The sequence below is a fragment of the Scyliorhinus canicula genome, chromosome 18 (assembly GCF_902713615.1).
Source record: "Scyliorhinus canicula chromosome 18, sScyCan1.1, whole genome shotgun sequence".
Taxonomy (NCBI): domain Eukaryota; kingdom Metazoa; phylum Chordata; class Chondrichthyes; order Carcharhiniformes; family Scyliorhinidae; genus Scyliorhinus; species Scyliorhinus canicula.
In genome coordinates this window covers 66,372,059-66,390,579 of record NC_052163.1, presented here as the reverse complement: position 1 = coordinate 66,390,579, position 18,521 = coordinate 66,372,059, and the positions used below count along the sequence as shown (strand labels likewise).

Here is an 18,521-nt window from a genome sequence, read left to right as displayed (position 1 = left end):
ACTGGTCAACTACTGGGTACAATGTAAGAAAAGCTGACTTCGCATGACCCAAAGCCTGCAGAGAAGGTCAAGGTGATCCGAAATGCATGGGCTCCGCAAATTCTGATAAGACTAACTCGTCATAACCCAAAACAGTCTAAATACAACAAGATAGGGTCAGAGCAAGTCTCCTCCGACTCTTAAACATTCCATCAAAGGACAAAATAATGATCTAAGTGATGGGACAGAGTCCTGAAAGGTCAGCAAGGTAACGCTTGTTTTATGATATTGCTTATGTTTGTACTTCTGATCGAATTCCTGACCAAGTGTAGTCACGTAATCCTGATTCTGATAATTCTCTATGAAAGTGCGGACTTGAGTAGCAATCTTCAGAGACACTCTCTGCTCTCCGACCTCAACTTTCAGCCATGAAGTGCAGTCTGTTTGAAAATAAAATCTTGTTATGTTTTCTTAACGAGCGTTGCTGAATCTTTCTACCACAGTCCAGAAGCGGGAAAAATACTGACTTCTAAATTTGGCGCTGCGAAGGAAAAACCAATATCCTGAGTGAATTCCGTGGGGGACTGAAGAAGTGATCAAGTCATGACCCAGAGGGAAGAGACGGACGCCAGCACAAGGTATGATTCACCTTGGTCTCTTTCTCTCTCTTGGATCTGTGGTGCAACCCCTCGTCCCTGACGGAGGAAACTGACAGGTGACGGTTCTCGAATCTAAATTTGACTGTGAGTAGAGTGTTTAGGGTCAGGGACCCGATTGTGATTAGCCTCAGGTCAGGGACCTCTTGATCTCGTTTTCAATCTGGATCAGGTTTATACAGGCTTAAGTTTGGGTCAGGGACCCTTTGATTAAGTTTAGGTCAGGGACCCTGCAATTTGATATCACTTTTGTTGCCAGGGGCACATTTTACTGACATTATGGGACAGAGTTTAGACAAAACCTGGGGCAATTCCCCTCTATTTTTTTATGTGTTCCGAAAACCCTTCTCAAGAACGTAATTTCCGGAGATTATCTGCCGCGCTGAACAATAAATTGGGTAATGATATTTGGCCACTAGGGGGCACTTGGAACTATGATAATTGCATTGTTGCTGAAAAAATTATCTGGCAGAGAAACGCCGGCTTCAAATGGAAGTCTTTAATTTCACAGTGGAAAAAAGTCCACTAAACGCCATGAACAATCACTATTAATGAGTTGGAGAGATAACGCCCGCAGAAAAAGGATTGATGATTGTGTGGATGGTAAAGCAAAAAATTGGGAGACATTAAAATTGGAATGTGAACTTTGGGATAGAAAGCATAAACAAAGCGAAAGAAAAAAATCTCCAACCGATAGGCAGGTACGGCTAGCCCGTCAGATTAAACAAAAGGAGGATCCTCCCAGTTGCTCTGGCATGCCGATGTTTCCCTATTCAGGCGATACGGAAGAGGAGGAGGAGTTGACCCCTAGACTTCCCCTATGCCCCGCACTCCCCACTCCGTCTGTGCAACCACCCCAAGTCCAGCCTCCCCCTTGTGATGTTGTACTGACACGGGAGAACAGCCCTAGCCACTTTGCCTTCTTGCTGCCAGGCTCATAACACACAGGGAACTGTCATACGTCCGTCCTCCATACATCATAAACCACCCTTCTCTACGGAGGACATGATCATTTACTAAAAGGTGTTGATTAAAAGATCCACAAGAAGGGAATTATGGAAGGGAAGTTAATGAGTTACCAATTTAGAAGCATGCTGGGAATATTGACTATATTTTAACACTGCTTGTGAGCGAAATTTAGTAGGTCAGATAATGTAAACTAAATACTGCTTGGTATGTTGTACTGGCCTTATTATGATTAAAAAGTGGTTCTTCTGAAGGACAACAAAATGCGTACTCGAATTGTTTTTAAACCAAGGGTAAAACATTCATATTTCCTCTTGCAAATGTTCCCAAAAATGTTCATACCGCAGAGACAGTTGAATGGATTTTACGACAAAATCAAACAGGGATCAGGGGAGATAGGGGGGGATATGGAAACATGGAGATCTGGTGGCTATGACATGACTAGATTTTCAGCTTCGTATCAACCTACCTATAATCATGCCTTGACTCCACCCTCCCTCACTGTCCACTCATATAATGTTTAAGGTTCCATATGTTTTAATAAATCAGGGAAAGGAAAGTTAATGGGGCAAAGTAGGTGCAACCTTACAGTTGACTGGCAAAGACCGGTACCAGGCATATCCATCAAGGGCAGGTTTAACTGTGATTGGTCCAGGGTATAGAATATAACCTCTAACAGTTCATGGGGACAGACATCCACAATCCCCTGGATGGCGCTAGCTGATGACTTTACAGCCTATAATGGAACCTATTTCATATGCGGCACTAAAGCATATCCGTGGCTCCCCATTGATTGGACAGGATCCTGCTTTTTGGGATATGTTGTACCTCAAATGCGTCACCTACCCACCCTTAAGCATTCCCCCTCCCGAGCAAAAAGGACTATTTCTAAACAGTTCTTTATGATGGCATTTCCCCTGTACGGAACGGGCAAGGCATCTGACGAATTGATCCACATGGCCTCAGCATTGGAACATCTGGCAAACATAATGGCAGCAGAAGCCAGGGAAACTGGACAGGCACTGGCCGAGGTTTCAGCTGAGCTTGTGGCTGTCCGGACCGTGGCATTACAAAATCGACTGGCTTTGGATTATGTTAGCCTCGCAGGGAGGAACGTGCACTATCGTAGGTTAGGAGTGCTGTACTTATATTCCAGATGGCTCTGAAAATATCACTAACCTGGCCAACCATATTAAGAGACAGACTGCTCAAATTCAAGAGATTGGCAGTGAATTTCACGACTATAACCCGCCGGGTTGGCTAGGGTGGTTGGGTCATGGATTATTTGACTGGATCTTTAAGGCCTTCATTCTACTACTACTACTAATGCTACTAGGGTTAGGATTGCTTGGTTGCTTGTGTAAATGCATTTTCAATCGAGTCATGGATATACCTATTTAACTAGTTGTCATGATATGACAAAAGGAGGGAATGTGATGTTGTACGAAGTAAATAATGGCATGATGGGAAAACTGGTCAACTACTGGGTACAATGTAAGAAAAGCTGACTTCGCATGACCTAAAGCCTGAATAAGATCAGAGAAGGTCAAGTTGATCCGAAATGCCTGGGCTCCGCAAATTCTGATAAGACTAACTTGTCATAACCCAAAACAGTCTAAATACAACAAGATAGGGCCAGAGCAAGTCTCCTCCGACTCTTAAACATTCCATCCAAGGACAAAATAATGATCTGAGTGACGGGACAGAATCCTGAAAGGTCAGCAAGGTGACGCCTGTTTTATGATATTGCTTATGTTTGTACTTCTGATCGAATTCCTGACCAAGCTGTAGTTACGTAATCCTGATTCTGATAATGTATAAATGCTGAGCTGATTCTCTGTGAAAGTGCGGACTTGAGTAGGAATCAGCAGAGACACTCTCTGCTCTCCGACCTCAACTTTCAGCCATAAACTGCAGTCTGTTTGAAAATAAAATCTTGTTATGTTTTCTTAACGAGCGTTGTTGAATCTTTCTACCACAGTCCAGAAGCGGGAAAAATATTGACTTCTACACATCGATGACTTGTTGAAGGCTGCGAAGAAGATGTCAGTTTCTCCGCTCTGGGGAAGTACTGAACGATGAAGGGTACTCTGTCGGTTGTGTCCCGTGTTTGTCTTCGGAGGAGGTCGGTGCGGTTTTTTGCTGTGGTGCGTTGGAACTGTCGATCAATGAGTCAAGCGCCATATCCTGTTCGTCCTAGGGCATCTTTCAACGTCTGTAGATGTCTGTTAAGATCCTCCTCGTCTGAGCAGATCCTGTGCTTGTCCATAGGGGATGTGCATAGATGTGTTTAAGGTGGAAGCTGGAGAAGTGAAGCATCGTGAGGTTATCTGTTGGCTTGCGTTAAAGTGAAGTGCTGAGGTGACCGTCCTTGATGGAGATGAGTGTCCAAGAATGCAACCGATTTTGGAGAGTAGTCCATGATGAGTCTGATGGTGGGATGGAACTTCGTGTAGTTGTTTCAGTGATTCTTCGCCGTGGGTCCAAAGGAAAAAATGTAATCGATTTATCTGGTGTATAACATTGGTTGAAGGTCCTGTGCGGTGAGGTCTTGTTCAAACTTGTGAATGAAGATATTGGCATATTTAGGTGCGAATTTGGTCCCCTTGGGTATTCTGTGCGTCTGGATGAAGAGAAGGTGAAGACGTTGTGATCCAAAATGAAGCGGATGAGTTACAGAATTGCGTCTGGAGATTGGCAGTTGTCGGTGTTGATTACTGAGGCTGTTGCAGCAATGTCACCATCATGGGGGATGTTGGTGTAGAGTGCCGAGACGTCCGTTGTGACAAGGAATGTTCCTGATTCAACTGGTCCATGGGTGCTGAGTTTCTGTAGGTAGTCCGTCGTGTTGCGGCAGAAGCTGGGCATTCCTTGTACGCATGGGTTTCAAGATGCCCTCGATGTAGCCAGAAAGGTTCTCGCACAGGGTCCCATTGCCTGACACGATAGGCCGGCCTGGTGCGTTGGCCTTGTGTATTTTCGGGAGGCAGTAGAGATCTCCAACGCGGGGAGTACGTGGGATGAGAGCACGTAGGGTGCTCTGAAGGTCTGGATCCAAGGTCTTGATCAGTCTTTTGAGTTGGTGAGTGTGTGCCTTGGTCAGATCTGCAGGTAACTGTCTGTAGTGTTGCTGGTTGTTGAGTTGTCAGTACACCTCTTTGCAGTAGACCGTTCTGTTCAGTATGACGGTGGCCCCTCCTTTGCCTGCTGGTTTGATGACGATGTTGTGGTTTGTCTTCAGAGCGTGGATGGCGTTTGCATTGTGCTTGGGTGATGTTCAGGGCTGTCTTGTGAATGCGACTGATGAATCTGGCATTGACGCGACTCCTTACGGCTTGAGCATACATGTCGAGTCTAGGGCAGCGGCCTTCCGGAGTGGTCCAATGCAACTCTTTCCTCTTCGGGTGCCGCACCGCAGATCTCTCGGTCTGCCGTTCCGGTTCATTGGTTGACTCACTGGGTTCGCTGTCGGCCTCTTGTGGTCTGTGGAAGAACTCCCGGAGCCTCATTCGCCTGATGAAGAAGATATAGGAGCAGAATTCGGCCGTTTGGCCTATCTAGTCTGGCGTCCTAGGGAGGCAGTGACGTGGTAGTATTTTCACTGGACTAGTAATCCAGAGACCTAGGTTAGTGCTCTGGTACCCATGTACCGTGTTCAAATCCCATCACGGCAGATGATGAAATTTCAATTTAAAAAAAGATCTGGGTTTAAAGGTCTAATGATGACCATGAAACCATTGTCGATTGTCGTAAAAAAACCATCTGTTGACTCATGTCCTTTGGGGAAGGAAATCTGTTGGCCTTACCTGGTCTGACCTACATGTGACTCCAGTGTGGCCTACATGTGAATCCAGAGCCACGGCATTGTGGTTGACTTTTATCTACCCTCTGGGATGGGCAATAAATGCTGGCCCAGCTAGCACTGCCCTTAACCCATGAACAAATAATTTAAAAAAATCAAGTACAGCAGGTATCCCCGTGTCCCGGACAGTATTTATCCCTCAGTTAATATCACAAACAGATTATCTGGTCACATTGCTGTTTCTGAAAGTTTTCTGCGGGTAAATTGGCTGCCGCGGACCTGCATTACAGCGGTGACTTTATTGGCTGTGAAGCGCTTTGAGACATCAGGTAGTCATGAGAAGTGCTAAATATATGCAAGATCGCCAGAGAAAGTCAAGCTGCTCTGAAGTGATGCACGGGGTGTGTTTTGGAGCAATTTAAGGGCTGTGCACACTTTTCTTTATTTATTTACAGGATGTGGGGGTCAGTAGTTAGGCCAACATTTATTGCCCATCCCTAGTTGTGTTTAAAAAAGAGGTGGTGATGAGTTACCTTCTTGAATTGCTGCAGTCCTCGAGGTATAGGTACACCCAATGTGCTGTTAGGAAGTTCCAGGGTATTGCCGCAGCGAAAGTGAAGGAACAGTGATTTATTTCCAAGTCAGGGTGGTGAGTGACTTGGAGGGGAACCTCCAGGTGTGGGATTCCCAGGTATCTGCGGCCCTTGTCCTTGATGGTAGTGATCATGAGTTTGGAAGGTGCTGTCTAAGGAACCTTGGTGAATTACTGCGGTGCAACTTGTAGAGGTACAAACGGCTCCAACTGTTCATCAGTGATGGAGGGTTTGAATGTTTGTGGAAAGGGGAGTAATCAAGCGGGCGGCTTTGTCTTGAAAGGTGTCAAGCTTCTTTATTGTTGCTGGAGCTGCACTCATCCTGGCGAGACTATTTCATTTTGTAGATGGTGGAGAGGGTTCTTTTGGGGGGGGGTGTTCAGGAGGTGAGTTACTCGCTGTAGGATTCCTAGCCTTTGAGTTGCCCTGGTACCTACGGTATTAATATAGCTAGTCCAGTTCAGTTTCTGATCAGTAGTAACCACCAGGATGCTGATGGTAATGCCATTGAATGTCATGGGGCAATGGTTAGATCCTCTCTTGTAGATAGATAGAATTTACAGTGCAGAAGGAGGCCATTCGGCCCATCGAGTCTGCACCAGCTCTTGGAAAGAGCACCCTACCCAAGGTCAACATCTCCACCCTATCCCCATAACCCAGTAACCCCACCCAACACTAAGGACAATCTTGGGCATTAAGGGCAATTTAGCATGGCCAATCCACCTAACCCGCACATCTTTGGACTGTGGGAGGAAACCGGAGCACCCGGAGGAAACCCACACACACACGGGGAGGATGTGCAGATTCCGCACAGTGACCCAAGCCGGAATCGAACCTGGGACCCTGGAGCTGTGAAGCAATTGCGCTATCCACAATGCTACCGTGCTGGCACGAATGTAACTTGCCACTTGTCAGCCCAACCTGAATATTGTCCAGGTCTTGCTGCATTTGGAGCTACATTATCTGAGGAGTCGCAAATGAAGCTGAACATTATGCAGTCATCTGCAAACATCCCCACTTCTGACCTTATGATGGAAGGGAGGTCATTGATGAAGCAGCAGAAGATGGTTGAGCCTAGGACATGACCTTGAGGAACACCTGCAGTGATGTCCTGGAGCTGAGATGATTGACCTCCAACCACCACAACCATTTTCCTTTGATCAGGTTATTACTCCTGTCAGCGAAGAGTTTTCTCCCTGATTCCCCTTGACTGTAGTTTAGCTAGGCCTCCTTGATGCCATACTTGGTCAAATGCTGCCTTGATGTCAAGGGCAGTCTCTCTTTAGTGAGCTGAGTAAGTGCTGCTCGATACTTCCTTCCACACTTTGCTGATGATGGAGTGGACTGATAGGGTGGTAATTGACTCGGTTGGATTTGTTTTTTTTCTTTATTATCACATGTAGGCTTACATCAACACTGCAATTAAGTTACTGTGAAAATCCCCTAGTCGCCACATTCCAGCGCCTGTTCGGGTACACAGAGGGAGAATTCAGAATGTCCAAATTACCAAACTAGCACGTCTTTCAGGACTTGTGGGAGGAAACCGAACACCCGGAGGAATCCCACGCCGACACAGGGAGAATGTATAGACTCCGCACAGACAGTGACCCAAGCAGGAATGCAACCCGGGACCCCGACGCTGTGAAGCAACAGTACTAACCACTGTGCTACCATGCTAATTGTTAATTACTGCCAATAAAGTTCTATGGTATCAAACATTAACTACTTAAAGTGCGTAGCTCTCTTCCCTTCAGGTTTTTGTTGTTGGATATTTTTAAAATGAGAAATTCAATTTTAATTGTTATCTTTTGCATCAGTCTTTGCTCTATCCCAACACAATCTTCCTTTCCCCCTCTACTTCTCTTTCTGTACCTGATTTGATCTCAAATTCACCCGTTGTAATTTACACTTCCTTCTCAGTCCTTTCTGTTAATTTCACAACGCTCCAATCTGATTGGTTAAAGAGATACATAGCTGCCTGCCATCCCAGTTGCCCAGTTTGCCTCAACTCCGTTTGCACTTCCAACTACTTGCAGTGCCAAATATCATGAATATTAAACAGTCAGGCCATGTTTAACTAATGGTAGATGCTGCTACTCTCTACAACAGCAGATTACGGCCCAATAGGAGTACTGTATATTTAACTGAAATCGCAGTGACAGTGCTGTAACTGGTAGCTAACCTGCAATCATGATTTCAATTTCAGCCATTGTGGAGTCTTCAGCATCCGTGAGGAACAGATTCACATCTCCAACCATGCAGTCCTCTTCTGTGTATGAACCACTCACCCATCTCAGCTTGTCCAACACAATGAAGGTACATTCTGTCAAAATACAAAGATCATCAATGTTCAGATCTTTAAATCTAGACTCCATCCCATATTTGGGTGATGGGGTGTTTGTGTCAATACAGTTTGCCTGTTATGTACATGGCAAAACCATAGTAGGCTGCAGTAATGATATAACACACCTAATTGTTACCAGCGTGAACAGCAGACTTTGACTGAAATCAGCATAGCTTTTAAATTGATACGAACGGAACTCTTTAAACCAGGCGGTGCATTAAACAATGCCTTTGTTATTCACTCCTAAGGTAATGGCAAATAGTTAGAACTATTTATCTGATCTAGATTGAGTGGTGGGGACTGTATTGGAGAACTATTTATGGTTACGTCTGGTTAATATAGACCTTACCAATTGTGATTCAACAAAAAAATAAGTTAGTGATACAATTCATAACTTGGGACCTTCTACACAAACCACCAAAAGCACGATATAAAAACAAGTTGTATTTGTGCAGGGGTTTATAGACTAGCCTTTTATCTCTGGAACCAGGGTTCATATTAAGTCTGGACTGAGGGGATTCAGGTTGGCTGTATGCATCTATGTGGATCCCAATACATTTGGGTACATCTCAGTGGAAAAAGCACGCCAAAATTGGGCAATGAGAGAGACATAAAAATATGACCCTGGTTTAGGGTTGAGGCCTATCCAACAACAGAATAGCATCTAATCTGAGCTGGCATTGTTGACACGGATGTTAGGCTCCCGAAATGGAATGATTTACATTTCAGCTTGATGGACACAAATAAAACACAGCCTGTACAAATTCAGTCTTGTTCTCGTCATTGCAGAGAAAACGGACATCCGGCTCTCTGCTGCTGGCCTGCTCAATGACAGCCCAAGAAAACCTTTAGTATTATTAACAAGTCCTTACTGTCAGCATCCTCCCGCCAGCTTCTCTGCATCTGGTATTCCTGCTCCAAGGTAAGTGGCTCCGAGGCTGTGAGCTTCTGTAACTCCTCTGATTGCATCCATTGGTGATACCTGCAAACAATTAAATATAAATCATCAACCAAATATATTGTCTGTGGTTATAACTGACAGGAGAAAAATAATTGATTGGACGACTATTTTTAGAATAAAGCACTGTGTTCACAATCTATGGATTCAAAAATATGAACTTTTTTATATTAATGCTCATGACATAATGTCACTGGCAAGAATTTATGTACAATATTATTGTCCTTGAGAAGGTAGTGGTGAGATGTCTTCTTGGATGCTACAGTGCAGGAGGCTTTTTGACCCATCCTGTCTGCACCGGCCTTCTGAAAGAGGACCCCACCTGGGCCCACTTCCCTGCCCTAATCCGTAATCTCACCTAACTGTTGGACCTTAAGGGCCATTTTGGCATAGCAATTCCACCCAACCTGCACAGCTTTGGACTGTGGGAGGAAACTGTTGCACCCAGGGAAAACGTGCAAACTCCACATAGACAAGGTTGGAATCAAACCCAGGTCCCTGGCTACGTGAGGTGGCAGTGCTAAGGTTACAATGGAATAACTTGCTCATCTAGTCAGAGGTCAAAGAGTCAATCATATTCATGCGGGTCTGGAGCCCACCTAGTTGTATTGAAGTCAATAAAAATATAAATCGGAAGATGTCAACTGGGCTGATTTGCGTTTTACTCCTTCTTTTGCACAAAGTCAAGCTTTGTCAAGTCATCCAGACTCGAAACATTAGCACCCTTTTCTCTCTCCAGATGCTGTCAGACCTGCTGAGATGGTCCAGTATTTTCTCTTTATGTTCAAGATTGCACCATGTGTGTGAGGTAAGTGGGATGTCTGTGTGATCAGGTTCTCCTGTTAGTGAGTACCACAGGAAACTGCAGACATTTCAGCCCAATTCTTCAGCAGCTTGGGTATAAGGGGCTGTGGGAATTCCCACATCCGCTAGTAAGAACTTTACAGGATTAGGCTATTCAGCCCCCCGAGCCTGCTGTGCCATTCAATCCAATCATGGCTGATTTAATTTTGACCTCATCTCCTTTCCAGCCAGTTCTCCGTAAGCACCACTCCCTGTGAAGAGCTTCTGACAGTATAGATTTGAGTTTGTTCAAAGGCACACCGTTCCCCATCTCTGGACTATTCTTCAGTCCTGCAACCCCAAGTGTTAAAGTCAATCTTGAGTCATTGAGGAAAGGATGAATCTGAAGCCAGTCTTTTTCTTAATCCAGGTTTATTCACAAGATTTACAGAGTAAAGATACAAACTCTCTTGTTCCTCCAACATGCAGTGTAAAGTGTTTTTTATACACTTGCAATAATTCTCTAACCTTTCCCCAATTGTTCACACCAACTCCCGATGACAACCTGAAATGATGCATTTCATTCCAGCATGATTTTAACACGGAGATCCCTGATTTTCATTGCTTCAGAATAGCATCCATGCATTTAGCTGCCGTGCTGCTAAGCTCTGGAATTCCTTCCCTAAAATACTGCCCCTTGGGAGGCGGGGGGGCAAGGTGTGGAGGTAGATGGGAGTGTTTTGCTGGGGGGGGGGGGGGGGGGGGGGAGGATTTGCTGTGGGCAGCACGGTAGCACTGTGGCTTCACAGCACCACGATCCCAGGTTCGATTCCCCGGTGAGTCACTGTCTATGCGGAGCCTGCACTGTGTGGGTTTCTTCCGGGTGCTCCGGTTTCCTCCCACAGCCCAAAGACATGCAGGTTAGGTGGATTAGCCATGATAAAGCGCCCTATTGACCAAAAAGGTTAGGAGGGGTTATTGGGTTACAGGGATAAGGTGGAACTGAGGGCTTAAGTGGGTTGGTACAGACTCGATGGGCTGAATGGCCTGCTTCTGCACTGTATGTTCTATGATATTGGATTGGGGGGGGGGTGTTTTGGGGAGAGTGGACAGAGATGTTCTGGACAGGCGGGTGGACGGAGATGTTTTGGGGAGTGGACGGAGATGTTTTGGGGAGTGGACAGAGAGGTTTTGGGAGAGTGGACGGAGATGTTTTGGGGAGGCGGCTGACCGGAGATGTTTCGGGGAAGGGGTGGGCGGAGATGTTTCAGGGAGGGGGTGGACGGAGATGTTTCGGGGAGGGGGTGGACGGAGATGTTTCGGGGAGGGGGTGGACGGAGATGTTCTGGGGAGGGGGTGGATGGAGGTGTTTGTCGGGGGGTGTTTGGGGAGAGGGTGGGCAGGGGGTATTTTTCAGGCAGGGGTGCTTGTGGGGGGTGGCGGGGGTGTTTGTGGGGACAGTGGATGTGGATGTTTTGGGGAGGGGGTGGACGAAGATGTTTGTCGGGGGTGGACGAGGGTGTTTGTGAGGGGGGTGTTGTGGGGGAGTGGACAGGTGGTTTTCAGGCGGGGGTGTTTGTGGGGGGTGGCGGGCGAGTTTGTGGGGGCAGTGGATGGGGATGTTTTGGGGAGGGGCTGGACGGGGGTGTTTTTGTGAGGGGGTGGGGAGGTGTTTGTAAGGGGTGGAGGAAGGTGTTTGTGAGGGAGGAGGGGGTGTTTTTTTAGGTGGGGAGCTGAATGGGGGTGTTTGTGGGGAGGATGACAGGGGTGTTTTTGGGGGGTTGGATAGTGATGTTTTGGGGAAGGGGTGGACGGACTGGACAGCGGTGTTTGTGGGGGGAAGTGTTTTGGTGACGGTGGACAGGGGTGTTTGTGGGGGAGGTGTTCTGGTGGGGGTGGATGGGGATGTTTTGTGGGGGGGAACAGAGGTGTTTGTGGGGAAGTGTTTTGATGGGGGTGGACAGGGGTGTTTTTGGGAGTGTTTGTGCGTGAGGGGGATGTTTTGGTGGGGGTGGATGTTTTGGGTAGTGGATGTTTTGGGTAGTGGGTGGGGTGTTTGTGGGGGAGGTGTTTTGGGGGGTGTTAGTGGGGGAGGTGTTTTGGTGTGGACGGGAGTGTTAATGAGGGGGTGGACGGCCCAGGAAATTGGGGGAGGGGGCCACCTGCAGGATCTTCCCCCGCGGGGCCAGTGCCTTTTGGGGAGGAAAGATTTTAATGTCACCGTTAAAACCACAACCCCCCCAAGATTTTAATGTCACCGTTAAAACCACAACCCCGCCCCCCGCGCGCCGCCGCCGCCGCCTCCGCCTCGGAATGGATCCTCTCGCCACCGCAACCATTCTCCCACCTGGGGACGTGTGTCGCTCTGTAGGGGACCAGAACCACCACTCGGCCCCGCAACTCCACCTCAGCGTTCAGCCGCATCCTCCCAGTCCGCATGCGCGGGCCAGCCAGTTTCCCCTCTCATTGCGCGTGCGTGGCCACAAGACGAATCACGTGGGATGGGTGGTGCATGCGCGCTTCGGACGGCCGGGGGGGGGGGGGCGTCAGATAATGTCCTCCCTCCCGGCGATGAATCTCACCTGAATACGTAGTGTACCAAATGCTTCATTTCACCTGATGATTTTAGTCTTGGTTCTCATTATTGTGTTGTGAGCAGACGTTGAATCCATTTTGAGGTATTGTCATAAACCCGAGCTCAGGCCTACAATCAGACCAAGAAACTCACTGACCGAGGCCTACAGGGCTTTTAAAGCAGACCAAGGCAGGCCAGCAGCACGGTTCAATTCCCGTACCAGCCTCCCGAACAGGCGCTGGAATATGGCGACTAGGGGCTTTTCACAGTAATTTCATGGAAGCCTATTCGTGACAAGCGATTTTCATTTCATTTGGACAGTCTGTCTGGCACTATAATCTCAGAGAGCTCAGTGCAAAGTTTGTTATAGGCCCAAGTTGCAACCCAATTGAAGCTTGAAAATGTAGCCTGAACTCCACATCTTCACTCCTGATCAGAAATGGGTAAGAACCTTGGTGAAGATGTTTACTTGCCTGCATTGAACAGCCCCAGCAGCATACAGAGAAGGCTGATGCCAGTGCTGCCATTTTTAATACTATACTTAAGCAAACACACAGTTTTAAACTCACAGCTGAACAGATTTAAATAAATAAATGTCCTTCCCACCAGCATTACTTAACAGGTCATGAGTTCCAGCCCCACTTAATCCAAAGTCGTAACAATTGAAATTAACTCTTAATTTTAAAAATACCTGTACACTTTGGATGTTTGGTTACCCCACAACTACACTCACCGGCTTTGTAAATTTAAACACAATTATCTTATTAACAGTAACTATAAATAGGCAACAAATACAACTGGTTAACTATTATTGAATTTTACTCTTTCCCCCCCCCCCCCCCATAACTCCCCACCCTCCATGCAAAACATAAACGCAGAGCGTGTAAAAATAATACTAAAAGTAAAAGGATAAGAGACCCTGATTCAAGTGGACATCTTCCAGTTCGATCTTTCTTCAGTCCAGGCCTCCAATTGGATATCTTTGTTTTCACTTTGTAATGGTTTTCATTGTAGATTCATCAGGGTCTCGTGACTTCTCGGCAGACTCAGAAACAGCAGACAGGAAACATTCGGGAGGGAGAGCAACACACAGTCTCTTCTCAGCATCCAGGAGCTTTCTCTGCTGGGTCCTCGGAAAGCCCCCATCTGCCACCACCCAATCGCTGTTGGTTGGGGGAAAGGGGTGGTGCGAGTCATTGATTACACACACACACACAATTCCTTCATTCTGAGCCATTCCTCTTTGTCACCAATATTTGGTCCAACATGTAAAGTTCAAAGTAGGCTACTGGGTGACCAGGGTTATCGACTCATGACAAGGCTCATGACTCTGATCTGGAACTCCTGCAGGTATAAAGTGAGAGCAATGCTATCACAGAGCACAGCATCGGCAACCTCAAACCAGCCTGAGGTGTTCGGCTGAGAGGGTGTCAAGATTTATGGTAGTATGCTACATGGGGATTGGAGAGTGGTGAATGTTGTGCCCCTGTTCAAAAAAGGGAATAGGGATAACCCTGGGAATTACAGGCCAGTTAGTCTTACTTCAGTGGTCGGCAAAGTAATGGAAAGGGAACTGAGGGATAGGATTTCTGAGCATCTGGAAAGACACGGCTTGATTAGGGATAGTCAGCACGGATTTGTGAGGGGTAGGTCTTGCCTCACAAGTCTTATCGAATTCTTTGAGGAGGTGACCAAGCACATGGATGAAGGTAAAGCAGTGGATGTAGGTAGTATGGATTTTAGTAAGGCATTTGATAAGGTTCCCCATGGTAGGCTTATGCAGAAAGTAAGGAGGCATGGGATAATGGGAAATTTGGCCCGTTGGATAACAAACTGGCTAACTGATAGAAGCCAGAGAGTGGTGGTGGATGGCAAATATTCAGCCTGGAGCCCAGTTACCAGTGACGTACCGCAGGGATCAGTTCTGGGTCCTCTGCTGTTTGTGATTTTCATTAATGACTTGGATGAGGGAGTTGAAGGGTGGGTCAGTAAATTTGCAGATGATACGGAGATTGGTGGAATTGTGGATAGTGAGGAGAGCTGTTGTCGGCTGCAAAGAGACATAGATCGGATGCAGGGCTGAGCTGAGCAGTGGCAGATGGAATTTAACCCTGAAAAGTGTGAGATTGTCCATTTTGGAAAGACAAATATGAATGCGAATACAGGGTTAACGGTAGGGTTCTTGGCAATGTGGAGGAGCAGGGAGATCTTCGGGTCTATGTTCATAGATCTTTGAAAGTTGCCACTCAAGTGGATAGAGCTGTGAAGAAGGTGTGCTGTTCATTAGCAGAGGGATTGAATTTAGAGCCGTGAGGTGATGATGCAGCTGTACAAAACCTTGGTAAGGCCACATTTGGAGTACTGTGTGCAGTTCTGGTCACCTCATATTAGGAAGGATGTGGAAGCTTTGGAAAAGGTGCAAAAGAGATTTATCAGGATATTGCCTGGAATGGAGGAAATGGTCTTACGAGGAAAGGTTGAGGGTGCTAGGCCTTTTCTCATTAGAACGGAGAAGGATGAGAGGCGACTTGATAGAGGTTTATAAGATGATCAGGGAAATGATAGAGTAGACAGTCAGAGACTTTTTCCCCGGGTAAAACAAACCATTACAAGGGGACATAAATTCAAGATGAATGGTGGAAGATATAGGGGGATGTCAGAGGCAGGTTCTTTACCCAGAGAGTAGTGGGGGCATGGAATGCAATGCCTGTGGAAGTAGTTGAGTTGGAAACATTAGGGACCTTAAAGCGACTATTGGATAGGTACATGGATTATGGTAGAATGATGGGGTGTAAATTAATTTGTTCTTAATCTAGGACAAAAGTTCGGCACAACATTGTGGACCGAGGGGCCTGTTTTGTGCTGCATTTTTCTATGTTCTATGCCGCACAAAATCACCATTATGAGGGAACAGCCCTTTCCACCACCTTTCAAATGAAAAGTTGAGTAGCAGGAGGATGAGAAACAGCAGGAGGGAGTGAAGGAAGACCAAGAAGGAGGAAGGGTGGTCCAGATTCCATGTAATCAAATAATTATTGAACAAAACCAACTATACCTCCTCAACTATCTCACACTTTCTTTTTGTTTATCACTGAAGATTACATCATTCTCTTTCTGACAAGCCAATAATTAAAACCACCAGAAAATGCAAATTATAATCCAATTTACAAACTCAATAATTACAAAAGCCAAACCCTTATTGTCTGTCTTCCACGTGCCCTCGCTTATTCTAAAGCTCGCACGAGTTGCTTTCCCAGTGGCTGCAATATGGGTATTGAAAGGCTGTTGACCTTCAACAAAGGGGACACCCATTAGAAAGAATGTTAGATGGTTAGGGGCGGGGTCGAAGGTGATGCCGATCCGAGGGTACCATGGATTTAAGCCGGCGAGGTTGAATGCTAGGTTCCGGGGATGAGAGGAGCGGGGATCTATTTCTAGAAGGGCGGTTTGGCAAGCTTGGAGGAGTTGGAGAAGTTTTGGATCCTGTCCGGGGGGGGGGGGGGGGGGGGGGGGTGGCGGCTTTCCGGTATGTACAGGTTTTCACGATAAAGGTTTTTCTGACTTTTCTGGTGGCACCATCCTCCTTGTTTTTGGAGGGGTGCTGTCGGTGATGGGGCTGGGGGTGTCATCACGGCGATCTATGGGAGGATTTTGGAGGATATAGTGTCTCTGAGGAGGTTAAGGCCAAGTGGGAGGGGGAGCTTGGGATGGCACTGGAGGAGGGATTGTGGTGTGAGTTGCTCCAGAGGGTGAATCACAGAATACGACAGTGCAGAAGAGGTCCTTCGGCCCATCGAGTCTGCACCGACCATGGAAGTCCCTGACCTGCCCACCTAATTCCACTTACCAGCGCTTGGCCCATAGCCTTGAATGTTATGGCGTGCCAACTGCTCATCCATGTACTTTTGAAAGGATGTGAGGCATCCCGCCTCTACCATCCTCCCAGGCACTGCATTCCAGACCGTCGCCACTCTCTGGATCAAAAAGTATTTCCTCAAATCCCTCCTAAACCTCCCAACCATCACTTTGAACTTTTGCCCCTCGTAACTGACCCTTCAACTAAGGAGAACAGCTGCTTTCTATCCACCCTATCCATTCCCTCATAATTTTGTGCACCTAATCAGGTCATCCCTCAGTTTTTTCTGCTCCAGACAAAACAACCCAAGCCTCTCTTTATAACTTAAATGTTCCATCCCAGGCAAAATTCTGGTGAATCCTCTCGGCACCCCTCCTGTATCCTTCCTATAATGTGGTGACCAGAATTGCACACAGTACTTCAGCTGTGGCCTCACCAAAGTTCTGTACAGCTCCATCATGACCTCCCTGCTTTTATAATCTATGCCCCGATTGATAAAAGTAAGTGTCCCATCTGACTTTTCCACCATCCTATTAACCTGCCTTCAGAGATTAATGGACAAACACGCCAAGGTCCCTGTGGTGATCCACCACTGTATATATATATGTGTGTGCCTCTATTAGGGGATGTACAATAGTACCTGCCAATACAGGTTTGCCGGTAAGCCCCTGTCGGCTAGCTCCGCCCACAGGGAGCAGTATAAATATTTATGAGCTCTCCTGAGCTGCCATTCTACAGCTGCAGTTGAGGGAATAACATCTCACGGTAATAAAGCCTCTCTTGTACCGTTTTGTGTCTTTGTGTGCAATTGTTTGCGCATCAATATATTACCTTGAGATTTCCCACATCATGGACATCAGAATTAAACCCGACAACCTGCAGCTGGATCCGCAATCGCCGAACGCCAGGAAAGACTTTAACAACTGGCTGGCTGTCTTCGAGGCCTACATCACCTCAATGGACCCTTCACCATCGGAAGCTCAGAAAGTGCAACTACTTTACTCAAGGTTGAGCTCCAGCGTGTTCTCGCTGATACAGGACGCGCCGACCTACGCCCGTGCTATGGAACTGCTCAAAGAAAATTATGTCCAGTCGACGAACACTCTGTTTACGAGGCATGTACTCTCCACTCGCGTCCAGCAACCAGGTGAGTCGATTGAGGACTTCTGGCGGGCCCTTATCCCTCTAGTACAGAACTGTGAGTGCCAGGCCGTCACGGCCACGGAACATTCCAACCTTCTCATTCGAGATGCTTTTGTGACGGGTATTGCATCGGATCCCATCCGGCAACGACTGCTGGAAGGGGCCGTGCTCGATCTAGCGGCGACAAAGACTTTAGCGCTCTCTATGACGGCCGCTTCCCGTAAACTGCAATCCTATCCCGCCCACTCATACTACCGCGCGGCCCACCCATCCTACCCCTCCTGGACCCCGCAACCGACCCCCCCCCCCGACTGGGGCCGCTCCCGCACAGTATGCCTGCGCTACTCGCCACCCTGGGGGTCCCCGCTGCTACTTCTGCGGCCAGCAGAAGCAACCCCGCCAGCGCTGCCTGGCCCGTGCCGCGACCTGCAAATCTTGTGGCAAGAAAGGCCACTTTGCAGCGGTGTGTCAGGCCCGCGCAGTTGCCGCTATTGCGCCTGACCTCTCCCCCTCTCCCCAGCCGATCGCACAATGGGCCCCGCCATCCGCAGCTCCCGGGGCCACGTGCGATCAGTGGGCGCCACCATCTTTCGCCGCCCCCGCAATGAGCGCACCATGGACGCCACCATCTTCCTCCCCCGACTTCACGTGCGATCAGTGGGCGCCACCATCTTGCCCCGCCCCCGCAACGTGCGCTCTATGGTTGCCGCCATCTTGCCCCACCCCCGCAACATGCGCTCCATGGTCGCCGCCATCTGGCCCCGCCCCCACAACATGCGCTGCATGGGCGCCGCCATCTTCTTCTCCGCAGGTACTTCGGATGTCGCCATTTTGTCCTCCCCTCGGGACTGGACCACGGGAACCGG

The 18,521-nt window shown here is 47.7% G+C and overlaps 1 protein-coding gene across 2 annotated transcripts in view; it reads right to left on the bottom strand.

Annotated features, from left to right (window-relative positions):
• The window catches only part of nat9 (N-acetyltransferase 9 (GCN5-related, putative)), a 36,007-nt gene extending 23,449 nt beyond the window's left edge, over window positions 1-12,558 (bottom strand). For both annotated transcript variants that reach the window (XM_038777253.1, XM_038777254.1), the window contains exons 1-3: window positions 12,429-12,558; window positions 9,213-9,322; window positions 8,179-8,319 (exon numbers count right to left, since the gene is read on the bottom strand). In XM_038777253.1, the coding sequence (XP_038633181.1) occupies window positions 8,179-8,319; window positions 9,213-9,322; window positions 12,429-12,520 (343 nt within the window). In that variant the 5' untranslated portion in view covers window positions 12,521-12,558. The remainder of the gene's footprint in view (window positions 1-8,178; window positions 8,320-9,212; window positions 9,323-12,428) is intronic.
• Window positions 12,559-18,521: the final 5,963 nt, after the last annotated feature.